The sequence below is a fragment of the Phyllopteryx taeniolatus genome, chromosome 3, assembly GCF_024500385.1.
Source record: "Phyllopteryx taeniolatus isolate TA_2022b chromosome 3, UOR_Ptae_1.2, whole genome shotgun sequence".
Classification (NCBI taxonomy): Eukaryota; Metazoa; Chordata; class Actinopteri; order Syngnathiformes; family Syngnathidae; genus Phyllopteryx; species Phyllopteryx taeniolatus.
This window is the reverse complement of record NC_084504.1, coordinates 23,251,894-23,268,407: the sequence shown is the minus strand read 5'-3', so window position 1 is coordinate 23,268,407 and position 16,514 is coordinate 23,251,894. Positions and strand designations below refer to the sequence as shown.

The 16,514-nt window shown below is 40.1% G+C and overlaps 2 protein-coding genes across 3 annotated transcripts; both read left to right on the top strand.

Moving 5' to 3' along the window:
• Positions 1-1,953: 1,953 nt before the first annotated feature.
• On the top strand, positions 1,954-5,791 carry sprb (sepiapterin reductase b). The gene is given in 5 exon segments (XM_061767085.1): positions 1,954-2,364; positions 2,432-2,666; positions 3,484-3,533; positions 3,535-3,772; positions 4,872-5,791. Coding segments are annotated over 5 exon segments (777 nt in total). The 5' UTR covers positions 1,954-2,265; the 3' UTR covers positions 5,027-5,791.
• Positions 5,792-6,822: 1,031 nt separating this feature from the next.
• smyd1b (SET and MYND domain containing 1b) lies at positions 6,823-15,458 on the top strand. 2 transcript variants are annotated; one of them, XM_061767740.1, is made up of 10 exons: positions 6,823-7,092; positions 8,058-8,234; positions 8,992-9,205; positions 9,544-9,674; positions 9,829-9,867; positions 11,865-12,060; positions 12,936-13,028; positions 13,115-13,278; positions 14,139-14,307; positions 15,221-15,458. In XM_061767740.1, the coding sequence occupies exons 1-10, from the start codon at positions 6,971-6,973 to the stop codon at positions 15,383-15,385; spliced, it is 1,470 nt and encodes a 489-aa protein (XP_061623724.1). In that variant the 5' UTR covers positions 6,823-6,970; the 3' UTR covers positions 15,386-15,458. The 2 variants fall into 2 exon arrangements, with proteins under 2 accessions (XP_061623724.1, XP_061623725.1); XM_061767741.1 differs by lacking the exon at positions 9,829-9,867 and having other exon boundaries at positions 6,824-7,092.
• The last annotated feature ends 1,056 nt before the right edge of the window (positions 15,459-16,514 follow it).

Genomic DNA, 16,514 nt, shown 5'->3' with positions numbered 1-16,514 from the left:
ATAAAGTGCATTTCTCATCAGAATCATCTGGTCATCATGAAAATGTAGCATAAAAATAAAACTATGACGTCTTATTATAAGTGGCCAAAAATGTACACATATAAAAATATTTCTTTCATCTTACATATTTAAAAAATATCGTTTTATTTGATGTCAATGATTTGTTATGTTACACACGCTACTACAGTGTGCGTAATGAGTTTTTTATAAAACGAGTCATTTTATACACATATATTCTATTTTCAGAATCATATTGAACATTTTGGCTGTGTCCCGAGCTGAAATTGCTGTCCATCCTGTCGTTATGAGGTAACTGTCCCTTTAAGAAACCCAATAATGTTTTCAGTGACACAAGAGCATTTTGTTTTTCTTCAATGCAGGCTGAAAACAATGCGGCTATTTCAGCGTAAATATTCACTCTCATGTTTTGTAATTTTCCGTCATATTATGCGTGTGGTTGGATGTTGTCAGGCTTAACATGTCCACTCTGTCATAGCAAAAATATCAATTAATATAAAAGACTTTCACAAATTTGAAATATTGTTTGTTCAACACTGCTCATATGCTGCTTGCTAACAAAATGATGTTGCTGAGTGAAGGTCCACCGTGTGCTCATAATATGTTAACATTAGCCCACAATGTCCACCCTGTCAGCAAGCTCACATATTTGGCTGCCTGCATGTACATTGGCTGCTTGCAGTTCATTTATATCAATATAAAAAAGAAATACAAATAAAAAAGTGCGGGAGCGCTCCCAATGTGCATTTTAATAGCAGAACATCTACTTCATGCAAAATCATGATGACCCCCTCCCCACCCACCCATGCATTAAATGATGAGTGTACCTAATGAAGTGTCCAGTAAGTTATTGAGTATTAGTGAAACGTATCATTGGATGGAATGCTTGTCTAAATGATCATTGATGAATAATAATTGATTATGGGCAATACAAACACATTTACAATTGCACTCTTGCAGAAAATTGAATTAGAATGACGTAATAGCAAATTTGCATCGAAAAATACTGCATGGTTTCCACACAGATGCGTTCTTGTCAGTTGGCCACAAGAGGGCGCCGTGGTCTTTAAAATACAGGTCATTTGGGCCCTCAGCTCATGTCATTGTGTTTTTCTGCCTACTGAGAAGATTTTTTCCCCCTAAAGAGTTCAGTATCACTTGGGGATTTACGTCCCTTATTTTATTTGTCACAATTCACTGTAGAATATTTTTACCATATAAAAGCGTAGCAGGCTAAAAATGCTGCCGCACGATCCCCGATTTGTAGTGTGGAAAAGGTTAAGAGTTGTCGAAAAGGACACGTGAGCATTTGAATATCCTCAGTGGAGCTCATATTATCGTGAGACATAGTATCAGATCTTTGGTTATTCGCATAAAACTGGAATAAACCCCCCTAAAGTGGTCCTACAATAATGCATTACAGCAATGATGAGAAAAGATAAAACGCAAGGGGACACATACCGATAATCGGACCCGATTTCAGGATTATTCCTCTCTCGATCAAAGTTAGCAAAGGCCCGATTGTCGGAAGTCTCCAAAAGATTCTACTGAGCGATTACGCTGTTCTGTGTTGCGTTTCGACTGATCTTTCCTTCCCGATCTGTTCGGAAAACAGGTCTGGGCCAATAAGTGTAAATGTTAAACCTGTTTAATATTTATATTGCAAATGCTTACGCTCCTAACAAGGAAAAGAGTTACCGGATAAACTAGCAGCAGTCTTCTTCAACTACTACTACCCTCTCTTCTTTGGATGCCATGCAGCATCACGCTGCCTTTCACTGGTCAGTTTTGGCACTATGACAGACTTCTGGTTTGGAGAAGGACACAATAATCGGTATGTGTGTGGCCTGTGGTGTGCTGTATTAGTCACCTCGATTACAATTCACACTATGAGAACTGTAAGCACACACATGGTCATTTTTTCCCTCGTGGTGTGGGGTTTCTTACATTGAAAAAAGTAGTAGATAGGGTTTACTTCAACTCTAATCCGATGCTGTCCCCTTCCTTTGTATTTAATGTGAAATATTCAACTGGTTTCCAACATAAAAACTTACCAAGACTTGAAGTGTTCAAGTCTTGTCAGTGTGAAATGTAGAGCACGAAATCCCTTTATGCTGCCTGTTTACGGGGGCCTGCACAAATATGCAGTGCTTATGTTTATCTCATGAGTAAAAGCTCTCCTGTCCTGCCCCCTCGTTTTCATTACAGCTTTGACCATTCAACAAGGTAGTAGCTGCAGTCGTAAACATGTCTGGAGTTCTTCATGCAAGTGGAAGCACTTTGGGACGGTGCATGTGCATCATCACAGGAGCCTCGAAGGGATTCGGACGGACACTTGCACACCTTGTAAGTAGTTGACTTACTCGGGGGAAAGAAAACCTAAAAGAAGAGACAATGTCATGTGTTCTTCCAGGCGTCAGGCTACCTCAAGCCGGGCTCCGTGCTGTTGCTGGTGGCTCGCTCCAAACCTCTGCTCCAGGAGCTGAAGGGGGAACTGCTGCAAAGCCTCCAGGACCTGACCATTTGCTGTACGGCAGCAGATCTGAGCACAGAAGAAGGCGTGGAGGACACCTGTGAACGTGGCAGGACGGCAAAGCATCAAAGACATAGAACATGTGCTTCTTGTCTGGTGCTGGTGAGGCTTACATAGATGTGGAAGACCACATTGTATCGCACCAGAAACCTTCGATAGAGCTTCCCAACCATAATTGCTTGACCAAGTGATATGTTGCATTAATTCTTCAACCATAATGTCTCATGAATTTGTCTAAATGGAAGAAGGAGCTGCTCTATTTTTCACTATATGAACATGGAAATCCAACCAATTTTCTTGGATTAACAATTTCCAATCAATGAATGACTATGAATTTAGCACGTTCGTTTTTGAAGATGACGATGAATACTAATGATAACTTTATTTTAAATAGACATGATATTGAAAAAATGATCCTAAAATAAAAAAAGGGAAAATAGTTATGTGTAACATTAAAAAAAATACAAATTAAACATGAATTCCAACTTATAAATATGATTATAATTATTAAAATAATTTTTAAAAAATAATTTCAATAATTATAATAATATTTTTTTAAAGAACAGGTGGCCATTCAAATAAAAATGTTTAAATCATTTGAATATGAATTACTCAGATTTTGGAAACTGTACCATAAATATGCAACAGTGTAGTACAAGTGCGTGTGCTTTTCCAAGAAAATTCTTTCTTTATTTCTTCTCTAACTAGAAATGATTTGACCGCAAGTGTCTTAATCGTAATTGTGTTGTTGTGGTTTTGCTTTAAATAGGGAAAAGAAAAAAGAGTCATGAGACCACCACGCCTGAGCTGTTGACTTTCACATCTTTCCATCCAAACCGAATCTCATTACAAATGCATATGAGCATGGCAGCATGTGATGCTGGTACCATGACTTCAGATTTAAAAAAAAAAAAAAATGTTCTTGCCGCCAGCCTCGTTGGGCGACATCTCCCCGTTCGAGAGCGTCACTGAGCTGGAACGTGGTCAATTCCTACCTGGCCCTTAATGTTAGCGCCGTGCTGGCGCTGACCGCGGGAGTGTTGCAGGCCTTTCTGCCGAGAGCCGGACTGCGATGGAGCGTGTTCAACTGCTCCTCAATGTTTGCGCTGCAGGCGCAGCCCTCCTGGGTGCTCTGCTGCACCGCCAAAGCGGCCAGGGAGATGATGTTCAGGGTGCTGGAAGCTGAGAATCCCAACGTCCAAGTGCTCAGCTACTCGCCGGGTACGTCGTACTTGCTTTTTGCCAATAAGAACAGACAATACAGTGTTCATCCTCTATATTGAGGTTCATCCTTTGCAACTCCGCTACATCGCGTTTAAAAAAAAACCCCAAAACTATTATTTATTTATTTTTAAATAGGTTTTTACAATATAGTTACTCCCGCGACCCTAGTGAGGAGAAAATGGATGGATGGAATATAGTTACTGTCATCCCCTCGCATGTGGGAAAGGAGAGAGACAGTCCCTGACGCTCTTTTCAGCGCTTTCATGAATGCTTGAAGAACATTAAAACATATAATTCAGCGAGTACACTCACGCAGAAGCTGCTGTCTGCCACATCTCACGGCCAGACCCTCACACGCAGGCACATGCACACATGTCCACTAGGTGGTGCTCAAGCACCTGTCCTTTTGCCCTGAACCAAAAAAAGTGTCCTTTTTGCTGCAGTACTTTTTTGTCTTCATTAAGATTAAAATAATAATTGTCATCAACTTTATCCCCAAAGGTTTGAGTCCTTAGATAGAATTGTAGATATTTTCCCACCTTTGCCCAAGCCCCTTTCCTTCCTCCTCATTTGAATAGGGGTGTGTTGACTTCTTATAACCACTCTAGTCTCCCTTCACCTCCTTTTTTAATAGTTGTATTATTAATTGTGTTGTTTTAACAGAAATAAATACCCACGTTAAATACTTGCTACTGTTTTTTTTTTTATTAAGTGTATAAATAATTTTGGCCGTGGGTGCCCTTTTTTTGACTAGATCACCTGCCCCCAAAAATGTCTGTGCACGTGCCTGCTCACACAAAAACTCGCCAATGTCACATACCACCCCACCAGGCCCCGCCTCTTAAAAGCACATACATACACTACAATACGTACAATATTTACCATACATAGTCATTATGTTTGATTGTGTTTTTGTGTTTGTGTTTACAATGTGTTTTAAAAGTGTGTTTTAATAAGTTTAGATGTGTTTGAAGAATGTGGAAGGGGTAAAACTATGGATTTTATTTTTTTTGTGTGCAAAATTTACACTTATTTCGGGTGGGTCTCAACTACTATATAAAGGTGTCTTGTGATATTTTCTTTTCTTACCTTCCAGGGCCAACGGACACAGAGATGCAGGAGAAAATTCAGCGGCTGACCGGCATCCAGTATCATTTGTACCCATGGCAGGAATCCGCAACCAAGCTGATGAGGGTTCTTTTAGACAACGACTTTGGCACAGGCTCGCGCCTTGATTTCTTCGAGTTGTGATCTCAACCACGTGTTTGTTATCAGGACCAAATTTTCAGGCTGTGCGACATGTCTGATGGTGACCCTTGCAATCCATGCCACGCCACAGCATAGTACTGCTAGAAATAAAAGGAATACAAGATGTACGTATGAAAGAATCTTTTACATAAAAGCGGTCCTACATGTTATTTCTTTGGATTTTATTTTATAACATTTAGGGAAAAAGGTAATGATCCCCAAGATGATTCCAATCTTTTTTAAGCTTTGGTTCCAATGGCTCGTATGTCTCCCTCACAGTTCTGGGGTTCTGGGTTTGAGTTCGGACTCTGGAGTTCCTGTGTGAAGTTTTCATCTTCTCCCTGTGCATTAGTGGGTTTTCTCCGGGTACTCCACTGACCTTCCACATCCCTAAAACATACGTTACGTTCAGTGAAGATCGGGGATGTCCAAAACTTCTTTCAGATGAAACCCAATTCAGTAATAGATTAACAAATGTTAAGCAGTTAAACATCCATCCATCCATTTTCTGTACCGCTTATCACCACTAAGGTCGCGGGCGTGCTGGAGCCTATCCCAGATGTCTTCGGGCGAGAGGCGGGGCACACCCTGAACTGGTCGCCAGCCACCCGCAAGGCACATTGAAACAAACGAACCATTGGCACCCACATTCACACCTACGGGCAATTTAGAGTCTTCAATCAACCTACCACGCATGTTTTTGAGATGTGGGAGGAAACCGGAGTACCCAGAGAAAACCCACGCAGGCACGGAGAGAACATGCAAACATCCATCCATCCATCTATGAAAACTAAAAATAAACAGATGCACAGACAAATCTCAGTGTGGTGTTATCAGTTAAAAAACACAGTTATTCGTATCACTCTGATATCTACATTTTATATTAATTTTAGAAAATGCGCAATATCTTGGAACACTGAACTTTATTTACAATTTTAACAAATTGAATTGAATTGAAGTGAATTTTGCTGTTCAGCTCCTTGTTAGATAACGGCGAGTTATGTTAAAATGTACTGAAACATCGAACAGTTGGATATGTGCATTCAAAAGTTTTAGGGAAGGTCAAATTCCGTTCACCCGTAAAGGTTATAGTGCGTTTTAGGAGTAGTGCAGTTTGATTCAGCTTTTAAATAGCCCAAAGTAGCAAAACATATTTTTCATTCATCCATTCATTTTCTGAGCCGCTTCTCCTCACGAGGGTCGCGGGCGTGCTGGAGCCAATCCCAGCTCTCATCGGGCAGGAGGCGGGGTACACCCTGAACTGGTTGCCAGCCAATCGCAGGGCACAAATAAACAAACAACCATTCACACTCACATTCACACCTACGGGCAATTTAGAGACCTCAATTAGCCTACCATGCTTACCGTGTGTGTTTGAAAGCCAGGCTTTGGGGGCTGGGGGGGGGGGGGGGGGGGGGGGGGTGTCTATACGTTGTGTTGCGTGTGTCAATCTTCTCGCAGCTGTCCAATATCACCTCAGAATCCTGACAGACAGAAACAAGTGAGGGACAAAAATAACCCTGTGGAACATGGCACCTACCAACTCATAGGGGCCATGGGGGTCTTCCTGTCTGTTAAGTATACACATGCATACATACACCAAAAAACATGAATGGTTCACACTGAATGAGGGTGCGTTACAGATGAGTTGCGATCGTATTTCTAGACATTTTGACAAATGTTTCCGGCAAGAGATGTCGCATTCGTCAGTCAAAAAGACCCCCGCGTTTGTGGTCCAGCTGAACAAGTTGTTGGCTATTTTAGTACCTTTGCTATGCAGTGTGTGGTTGTCTTTTTAGAAGAAGAGGGTTGGTGTTTGGGATTAAGAAACAGTCCAGCCCCTAACTGACCACTTAGTCCCCCGCCACCAGTGAGACGCTCCTTTCTTTCCTCCGCCACTGGATACAGCGTCTGTGCTCTAGCGTCCTACGAAGCAGTGCCGCAGCCATGGAGAATGTGACCATATTTGACTCACCTGGAAAGGGGAGGGGTCTGAAGGCTAACAAGGAATTTTGGGCCGGGGACGTCATCTTTTCCGAGCCCAGCTTCGCAGCTGTTGTCTTTGACAGGTACAAACTTCGGGGGAGGCGGCACAAGTATATCTTTGATTTTGATTGCCGTCTAATCAGGTGCGGGTATTTTCGAGGCCTAATTTATTGTGTTCACACATGAAAGAATGCAGTCACCACAACTAGAGAATTTTTGTCAATTTTCCTTATATTTTCTATACCTTTCCGCTCTGATAAATCACACTATACGGTATCGTGAGGTGTGTGGTGTCCAATTAATTCTAAGTTACCAAATATGGTTCCTTGCTTTATACAATATACATGAATAAAGTTGACGGTGATTGTCAAACTGCAGTACGACCACTTAGTGATCGTGAACGAATTACTGAATTAAATACAAGTTAAATTTACAACATTTAAAACATGTAATACAAGCAAACATACTGTATTGGAATAAAGCTCATAGCTATTCATACAGCCTGTTTAAACTTCTCTTTTAAAGTACAGTACATTTTGTACTTTTCATGTACATTTTTTTTACTTTACAAGTAGTATAGCACTTTTTTTTAAGTACAATTCAATTACGTTTAAGTACAGTATAATATAGTATTTTTTTATACAAATTTTAGCACAATTTTTAATTCACTTTTACAGTACGAATATGTTTTGAATTGAATCGTTATTTAAGTGCAGTTTATTTACTTTTGCTGCCAGAATGCATAAAGTGACAGTAGCTTGCAATAACAAATATGCTTTTTATGAATTAACCTCCTCATTTGCATTGTAGTGGTACTTGGAGAGTCAAGTATTTTTTAGGGAGTACTTCGTGCAAAGGTTGACTGCCTGTAACTGCTTTTTATTTCTATTGTCCTGTCAAGTATGGCGCCATCTATGAACGTCCTCAGATATTAGCATACCTAACATGAAAAAAATGGTACCCAAAAAATAAATACTCAAAGTGGATCTTGATCCTGGGAGAGATGAATGTGCAGCATATTTACCATAACACCATCCGTTGTTTGCAGTCTCGCAGAGCGCATCTGCCACAGCTGTTTCCGCAGACAAGACAAACTGCAGAGATGCGGCCAGTGCAAGTTCTCTCACTACTGCGACCGCACCTGCCAGCGAGCAGGCTGGGCCGAACACAAGCAAGAATGCGCCGCCATCAAAAACTACGGCAAGGCGCCCAATGAGAACATTCGGTCAGTTAAAAACATTATTTCCTGTAGTTTAAGTAAAGGTGTGAATGTGAGTGTGAATGGTTGTTTATCAATATGTGGATGGTAACCAGTCCAAGGTGTACACCAGGGGTGGCCAACCCGCGGCTCGCGAGCCTCATGCGGCTCTTTAACTAGTTTCATGCGGCTCTTCAGGAGCTGTAACATGACATGCGTCAAAAATTCTTGGCTGGCGCTGTCATTCACTCCCCTACAGCTAGATGGCACACTGACCATGTAAGCCTGTTTGAGTGACGTCAAACGAGCGACGAGAGAATCTTTGGTGTGACATCATTTGTGTTGTAAACAATTTCCGACAAGTTACCTCTTGAAATGGCAGGGAAAAAAAGCACATCCAAACGAAAATATGAAGAAGAACACAGGACGTTTTTGCCAGAGTGGGAGAGTTTATATTTTTTTGTTAAACGTAATGGCAAGCCGATCTGCCTTATATGTCACGCAGCATTAGCGCATTTCAAAGCTTCAAATCTTCAGCTCACTCCACCCTAACATCGAACAGGAATTTCCAAAAGGGACTGAACTTCGCAAGAACAAGTTGGTCGCTTTGAAAAGCAGGTGCAGTTTTTCAAAAAAATTACAAAACACTCAGAGACCGTAACGCTTGCATCATATCAGCTGGCTTGGAAGCCAGACTGTTCTGGTCGTCTCCAGAAAGCCTTCGGTTTTGTCTTGCGAAGGTTTGCGGAAGTGAACCAAATTGCCGTTGTCCCCTTCGGTGCAGCTTGGTGGCTCGCATCATGTGGCGTCTGGACAAGGAGGGCGACGTGGTGTCCGACACGCAGCTGACCACGCTGGACCAGCTAGAGGACCACATCGAAGACATGCAAGAGGACGAGCTGAAGGAGTTCAAAGTGGACGTCCACAACTTCCTGGACTACTGGCCTCGCAACAGCAAGCAGCACACCAGCGATGTCATCTCGCACGTCTTCGGACTGGTGGGTGTTCATGTGTTTTATTTCCGTCTTGACATGACCACAAAAACAAAGTTAAGGCTCGCTGCACGCGTGTGCGCCGAGCTGGGTGTACCGGCGCAACGAGGGTGTGTGACCTTTTGACATGCCCACGGCGCAGTTCTGCTTGCAATTCTGTCCAAACATACTTGGTGTGGTTCAACCTCTCGGATGAGCAAATCAGTTTCTACTTCTGCCATGTCAAAGACAATAGCGCGCCGCATTTAAAGGGAATGAGAGGACTCGCTTTGATTGGTCCAAAACCAACTTTCCATAATAAGTCCCCTTTATAAAACTGACTTTCTCTCCATTGTACTTGCCAGATTAACTGCAACGGCTTCACTGTGAGCGACCAGCGGGGTCTTCAGGCTGTGGGCGTGGGTCTGTTCCCCAATCTGTGTCTGGTGAATCACAACTGCTGGCCCAACTGCACTGTCATCCTCAACCACGGCAAGTAAGTCACTCGCGCTCGCACCTCTGGTTAACACCTGCCGGGACTGCGAGCGTTTCAGTGCGACTTTGTGTTATGTTTGTTTGTGTGTGTGTGTGTTTGTGTGTGTGTGTGTGTGTGTGTTTGTGTGTAAAACTGTTCCCTGTTTGTCTTTCAGTCGATCGGCTGTGAATACTTTGTATCATTCTCAACGGAGGTGCGTTACCTCTGAGCCTTATGTGTGTGCTCTGTCTATGAAAAACTTTGTGTTCAATGCCCATCACACTCCACCTGTATGTCCTTATGAGGTTACCTTTAAATTTCCTGCTAACACACAATGTAACGATGCTAACTTATTTCTTTACATCCACTGTATATACATATATTCTCAGTACACCTTATTTTTCTTACATTTACCTTCACGGTAATCTGTCTTCTTAACTGCTAACTCATTCACACAAAAGCTGCTTTGTCACTTTGTGTGCACTATGCGAGTGCAGTGGAGAGAGTAAGGTAATATTAGTTACGATGTTGGGTTCTAACATTTGTGTCAAAAAGGCTTAATAATATTACAGTATCATAATAATAAAAATGTGTGTTAAAGCAACAGTATATTGCTCTATTGGTACACGAAAGAATCACAGCCTATGTACAGCTCAGTTGTATTTAACTTTGTGTTCAATAAATTGGCAGCGATTTGGAATCATTAAGAATGTTTGTTTTCAAACATTTATTTTGATAACATCTTTATTTAACCTTTCTGCGCAATATATTTTATTTAAATCATTACTTAAGTACAGTTTCAACTTTTTCCTATATTTGAGCGCAGTGTGATTGTTCAAAATGTGCGTAATGTTACGGTGGCTTACAATAATCTAAAATATACTTTTTAGGAATAAAACCTATGTCTTGTTTTTGATTAGCATGTACATTTTAATGTTGTTCATGAAGGTGGTACAAGTCTCTTTTTTAGGTGGTACTTAGTGTGTGTGTAAATAATACAAATCCAATTTTTATATTAACAGTAATGTTTTGCATTTAAAACAACATGTAACCATTTGACTCCAGATCATAACTTTATTAGTGTAAAATTTGGATGACCAGCCAGGATAAACAAAGAAACACTAAAATAGGACATAATGTTTTGTTAGCGTTTCACCTTTGGATTATTTTCAACTGTAAGAAAACCAAGCAGATGTATGAAAACCTGGACAAAATTTCGGCGAAAAATTGTCCAAAAAAAAATAATCATATGAAAATAAAGGCGTACGAAAACCGATGTGCCACTGTCAATGTAATGATATGATGAGGCGATTATACATTTACATGCTTCCACATTTATAACGGCCCTCTGAGGGTAACCATAACTACAATGTGGCCCGTGACAAAAACGAGTTTGACACCCCTAAGGATCATCTTATAAGACATGAGATAGTCTGGTGTTTGTCGTCCTTCGTCGGGAAGGGGCAAAATCGGGACAAAAACAGTCCGATAGTCTTTATGTGTGCACCGGGCCTTTCTGAGGAATGAACAGTCTCTATGTATAGTCTATATTACACACTCCAGAAGGAGCAGCAATATGTCCATTTAAATGGAGCAAAAAGTGTGAGAAAAACTATTTCCTTCAAAGATACTTTGTTTTTTTTGTTTTTTAGGGGAGGCTGGAACGGATTACCGGCATTTCCGTTCATTTCAATGAGGAAAGATAATTTGACATACAAGTGTTTAGAGTTACGGAACGAATGAAACTCGTATCTCAAGGCACCACTGTACACAGATTAACTGCCATCTAGTGGAAGCGCATGTTTATATTGTTCTACCTGTCACTTATGTTGCCAGCATAGCTAGATGAACGAGGATACATTATTTGTAGTATATAAATAAATACATTTCGGACCCAAAGATCTCTCACAGCTCACTGGTTGGGAATGATTGCTTCAAGCCTGAATGTAGTTATGCAACAGTATTGCAGTTTCAAGAAAAATTATTTGCATAATGGAATAAAAACTATAACACTAACACAATTACTGCACTTTTTCCTTCTACCCTTTACCACTCACTTGATTGGACTAAAAACCACAGCATGAATCAGGGTTTATCATGACACAAATCATCAAAAACACGACTACATTTCGTACAATATTACACCTCAAACAGAACTTTAGATGTGAGAGGCCAATGGCGCATGAATAACGCTTCTCCGTTGCTCCTCAGGATTGAGCTGCGTTCTTTGGGTAAGCTTGCCGAGGGCGAGGAGCTGACCGTCTCCTACGTGGACTTCATCAACGTGTCGGAGGAGAGGCGGAGGCTGCTGAAGACGCAGTACTTCTTCGACTGTACGTGCCAACACTGCAAGGAGCGCATCAAGGACGACCTGAAAATGGGAGGCAGGGACCAGGACGGCGTCAAGGTCGGCCTCTGGTTTTGTCTACTCTGAGAATGTTAGCCCCGTAGGAGGTAAACTGGGTTGAAACACCGGCGCTATGTTTAGTGGTAGCACAGTCGCGGCTGATAAGGGAAACATGAGAAGAGACACAGAGTCTATTTGAAGCAAAAGATAATTCCACATGGGTTAAGCTTTTTATCTGCCTGAGTCAAAACAGCTAAATATAGAAATAACCAGGTTACAATCATGCATTTCTTACTCCAAATCCCTTTGTAGTGTATTTTTTTTTTGGGAAAACAATAAATACCAACATTTTGTGAGGCTATTACCAAGACAACTGCAGTGCAGAAGTTGAAAAAATAGAAAGCGGTCATTTTAGGAGAATAATAATAATAATAATACAAATTATACAATGAGAATAAAGTAATTGTTGGAAAATTAGTCTTAATACTGTGAGAAACAATTTATGAACTTTTTCAATGAAAATCAAATAAGAGAAAAAGGTTATGTGAGAACATAATAGTATTTTAAGTCTTAAGTCTTAATTTTACATGAATAAAGTTGTACTATTACAAGAAAAAAGTTGGGTTAAGTTAAAAAAGTAGTATTCTTTGACGAAAATAATACAGTCAAATCATATTCTAACAATATATTTTTAATTGTACAAAAAAAAAGTCTTTTTCAGGAAAAAGTCTTAATTTTACATTGTGTAGTAACATCATATTAGAAGAAAAAATGTAAGAAGACTAAAATAGGTAGTATTTTTTTAAATAAAATATAGCAGTTGTAATTTTATGTGAATAAAATTGTAATGTTGCAAAGTTGTAATAAAAACCTTTTTCTTTTTTTCCCCATAAAGTTTCATCAACCTTTTGCCCTTTCTGCCTTTTTTTTCCCAGCCGTCAGAGGAGCAAGTGAAAGATGCAACAGATTATTGCTTTCAGATGCTGGAAAAGATGGACCAGGCCCGATTAAAGGGCGATTACCACGAGGTGAACTATCACTTTATGAAGTCTTCCATCCTTTGAGATTGATGCCACATGGGAAGTATTTGACCCTGTATTGTGTATTTCCTCAGGTGGTGAAGATCTCCAGGGAGTGCATCGGGAAGACGGAGCCCCTACTGGCCGACACTCACATCTACCTGCTGAGGATGTGGAGCACCATGAGCGAGGTGCAGGCCTACCTGCAGTACTTCGAAGACGCCGCTGAATACGCGCGCAAAATGGTGGACGGCTACATGTACGTAGAGAAGAGAAGCATTTAGGCACAAAGCAGTACGGGGCAGTTTAGTGTGAGATTTTTCGGTTTGTTTTCGCCACAAAATAAACATTTTCAGTTTTATTTTAGAAGAATAAAGTTATATTACAAGAATTTGTGTTTAAAAAGTCAATCAAATATACACAAAAAATAGGTATTTCTTTCGATAATTTGTATTTTAGTCAATGTTACAATGAAAAAGTCGTAATACTGAGCAAAAAGATGTATTTCCTTTAAAAAAACGTATTATTTCAAGGGGAAAAAAATGAACATGCGAGAAAAAAAAAAATTTCTTTCCAAAAATAAGGTCGGAATTTTACAAGAAAACTTATTAGCTAATAATTTTATGACTAAAGATGTTTTTTTGGTTTTTTTTTTTTTTATAAAAGGAAAAAAACAACCATAACATTAAAAATAAATACACAAAATATTATGAGAAAAAGCCTTTTTTTTATTTAATGGAAAAATATGTAACTTCATCGGACTAAGATTGCATTTTCTCATGGTGATTGGCCAGTCTCTGTTTTCGGGTATGTGGCTTTGGGAAAGGTAAATTGTTTTCCCATTCAAGTCATTCCATTGTAACACAAAATGCAAATCAACAAACAGCAGCGCATAGCTCCACCCTTCACAAGTGTCCAAAGCATACCACATCATTTGGCACCCCAACGAACAGGCGCTAAAAAGTGGGACAGTCCAGGTCGGTTATTCTGGAATCCTTAATTCAAATGCACCAAAATGTTTACTGCAGCAAACTGGGCCGCATTGTACCACTTGGTGGCTTTTTATTGTAATATTCGAAGCGTTTCCACAGCTAATCGCAGTGTTCTGATGGTGGACAGGAAGCTTTACCACCCCAACAACCCCACCCTGGGCATGGCAGCCATGCGAGCGGGAGTCACGCACTGGCAAGCCGGCCTGATCGAGGTGGGCCACGGGATGATCTGCAAGGCCTACGCCATTCTCATGGTCACGCACGGCCCAATGCATCCCATAACTAAGGACTTGGAGGTAAGAAAACTGCTGCTTCTTTGCGGAGCTTACCTTGTGATGATGAACTTTAATTCCATTATTGTTGGTATCTGATGAATTTGTTCCAGGCAAAAAGAGTAGACACAGCCACACACACGACAAAAGCTGTTTATTCTAAGAGTTGTAATTTTATGAGAATAACGTCAAAATGTTACATCAAAAGAAAAAGGTCTTAATAGTTGTTAGTAGTTAAAAGTTGCAATTTTACTTTGTAAAAGTCAAAATTCTGCTGATCAAATTGTCCCACAAACAATTTTTGAGGAAAAAAAAAGTCAGACTTTCAGTGTTGAGTTGTAATTTTATAAGAATAGTCATGTTGCAGATTTTTTATGAAGAAAACATGATTAATGGGATAATATTACAAGCCTAACCTACATTCATCTAAAGAAAGTTGCAATTTGTAATACCATGAGGGAGAGAAAAAAAAAAAAAAAGGTCAGAATCCTACTAGATTTGAGTTAAATGTCCCAAGATGTTCAGAGAAAATTATATTAACTATGACAAGGTTGTTTTACAATGATTGAGCTGGAAGAAAAAAAAAAAAAAAAAAAAAAAAATCATAGCGCAAAGTGTAAGGCTGTGTGACGTTTGTATGGAACGTGCATTTGTGGGATGAACAGCAGAGCTGAATACGTCCGTTTCGCCCATGAAAAGTTTGCTAAATATTTTCTGCCAATGCCAAACATCTCATCCTGCTGTAACCGTTGAATCTTGCTAGGAGCTTCCGGTACCTGAACACATCGTGGAATGTTACAAGTCTATATTTTCAGTTGGCTTAAGTTTTGTGACCATTTCTTAAGTCAGAAGTGAAATTGGAATTAGGACACATATAGAGCGCAACCCCAATTGTCTTCGTACACCCCCTCATTTATGTTTTTTCCCCACCTTGCAGTCAATGCGCGTGCAGACAGAAATGGAACTGAGGATGTTTAAGCAGAATGAGTACGTCTACCACAGCATGAGAGAGGCAGCCCTGAAGAACAGACCCATGACCATGATGCATGAACCCAAGTCCATGGAGGAAGACATTAAGAATCTCTTCCACCGGAGGAAATAAAGAAAAAAAAAATAAAAAAAATAGAATGTCATCTCCATTGTGTTCCACCATTAAACATGCCCTGGCAATCACATTCCCAAATTGAAGTGTGTCATTTGCACATTCCAATATAAAGCAGGTGATTGTCATGCCACTTAACATTTACCCAAAGAACTTCTCCGAAGTAGGGATGGGCAGGAAATTCATTTTCTGATTTTCTATAGCGCTGGTCCCATCAGTCAGTCACAGGACACAGAGACAGACAAGCATTTGGCATGTTTCTGGAAGGTGGGAAGAAGTTGGAATACCCGGAGACAAACGAAGCACTGCGACGGATAGGACAGCCTGAGTTGAGATTCAAACCCAGAACATCGCCACTGTGAGGCAGAGGTGCCAACCACTAGTACGCCAGGCTGCAATTTTATTTCGCAACCCAATTTGATAAAAAAAAAAAAAAAAAAGTGAACAAAAATCTTTATTCAGTTTAGGAATGAAAACTTTGACATGATCCATTTTGATCAGTCTTATTGCGCTTAAGTGATTGAAATTTGTTTTCTCAAAATAAATCAAAGATTTGATTGGCACGTTGAGTCATGAAGGAAAATATGGTTTTAATGGTTACATTTTATTAGAAAACTATCAAAATCAACTGGGCTTTAAACTTTGCTAAACTAGGACCCAAAACTTTTTTTTTTTTTTTTTTTTTTTTTTAATGCAAGTTGAGCAGAATGGTACCAACTCTATGTGGTACAAGAGCTACCTCTAGTTGTACTTGGAGGGGGTACTCACTGCCCAATTATAGTTCAGCAGTACAGTGATACCTTGACATGAGTTTCATTTGTTCTGTGACCACACCCCTAACTCAAAACAAATTTAAAAGCTTTCCCCATTGAAATGCCATTAATCCATTCCAGCCTTAGCATAATCCCTTGACGACCGAGACAAGGGAGTTTTACAGCCAAAATATTTTTGTAATCTTATTTTTCCTGACTGAATCATGATTTCATGACAACCACCAGGGAGCACAAGTCAAGCAGACAAGTTTCACAACTACTGGGACTCTAAACTATAGTTCAGAATATGCCTGCTAGTAGTACAGTAAATGTTTCCATACATGCACCATTTGCTCAAAATGGCCATTTAAAGCATA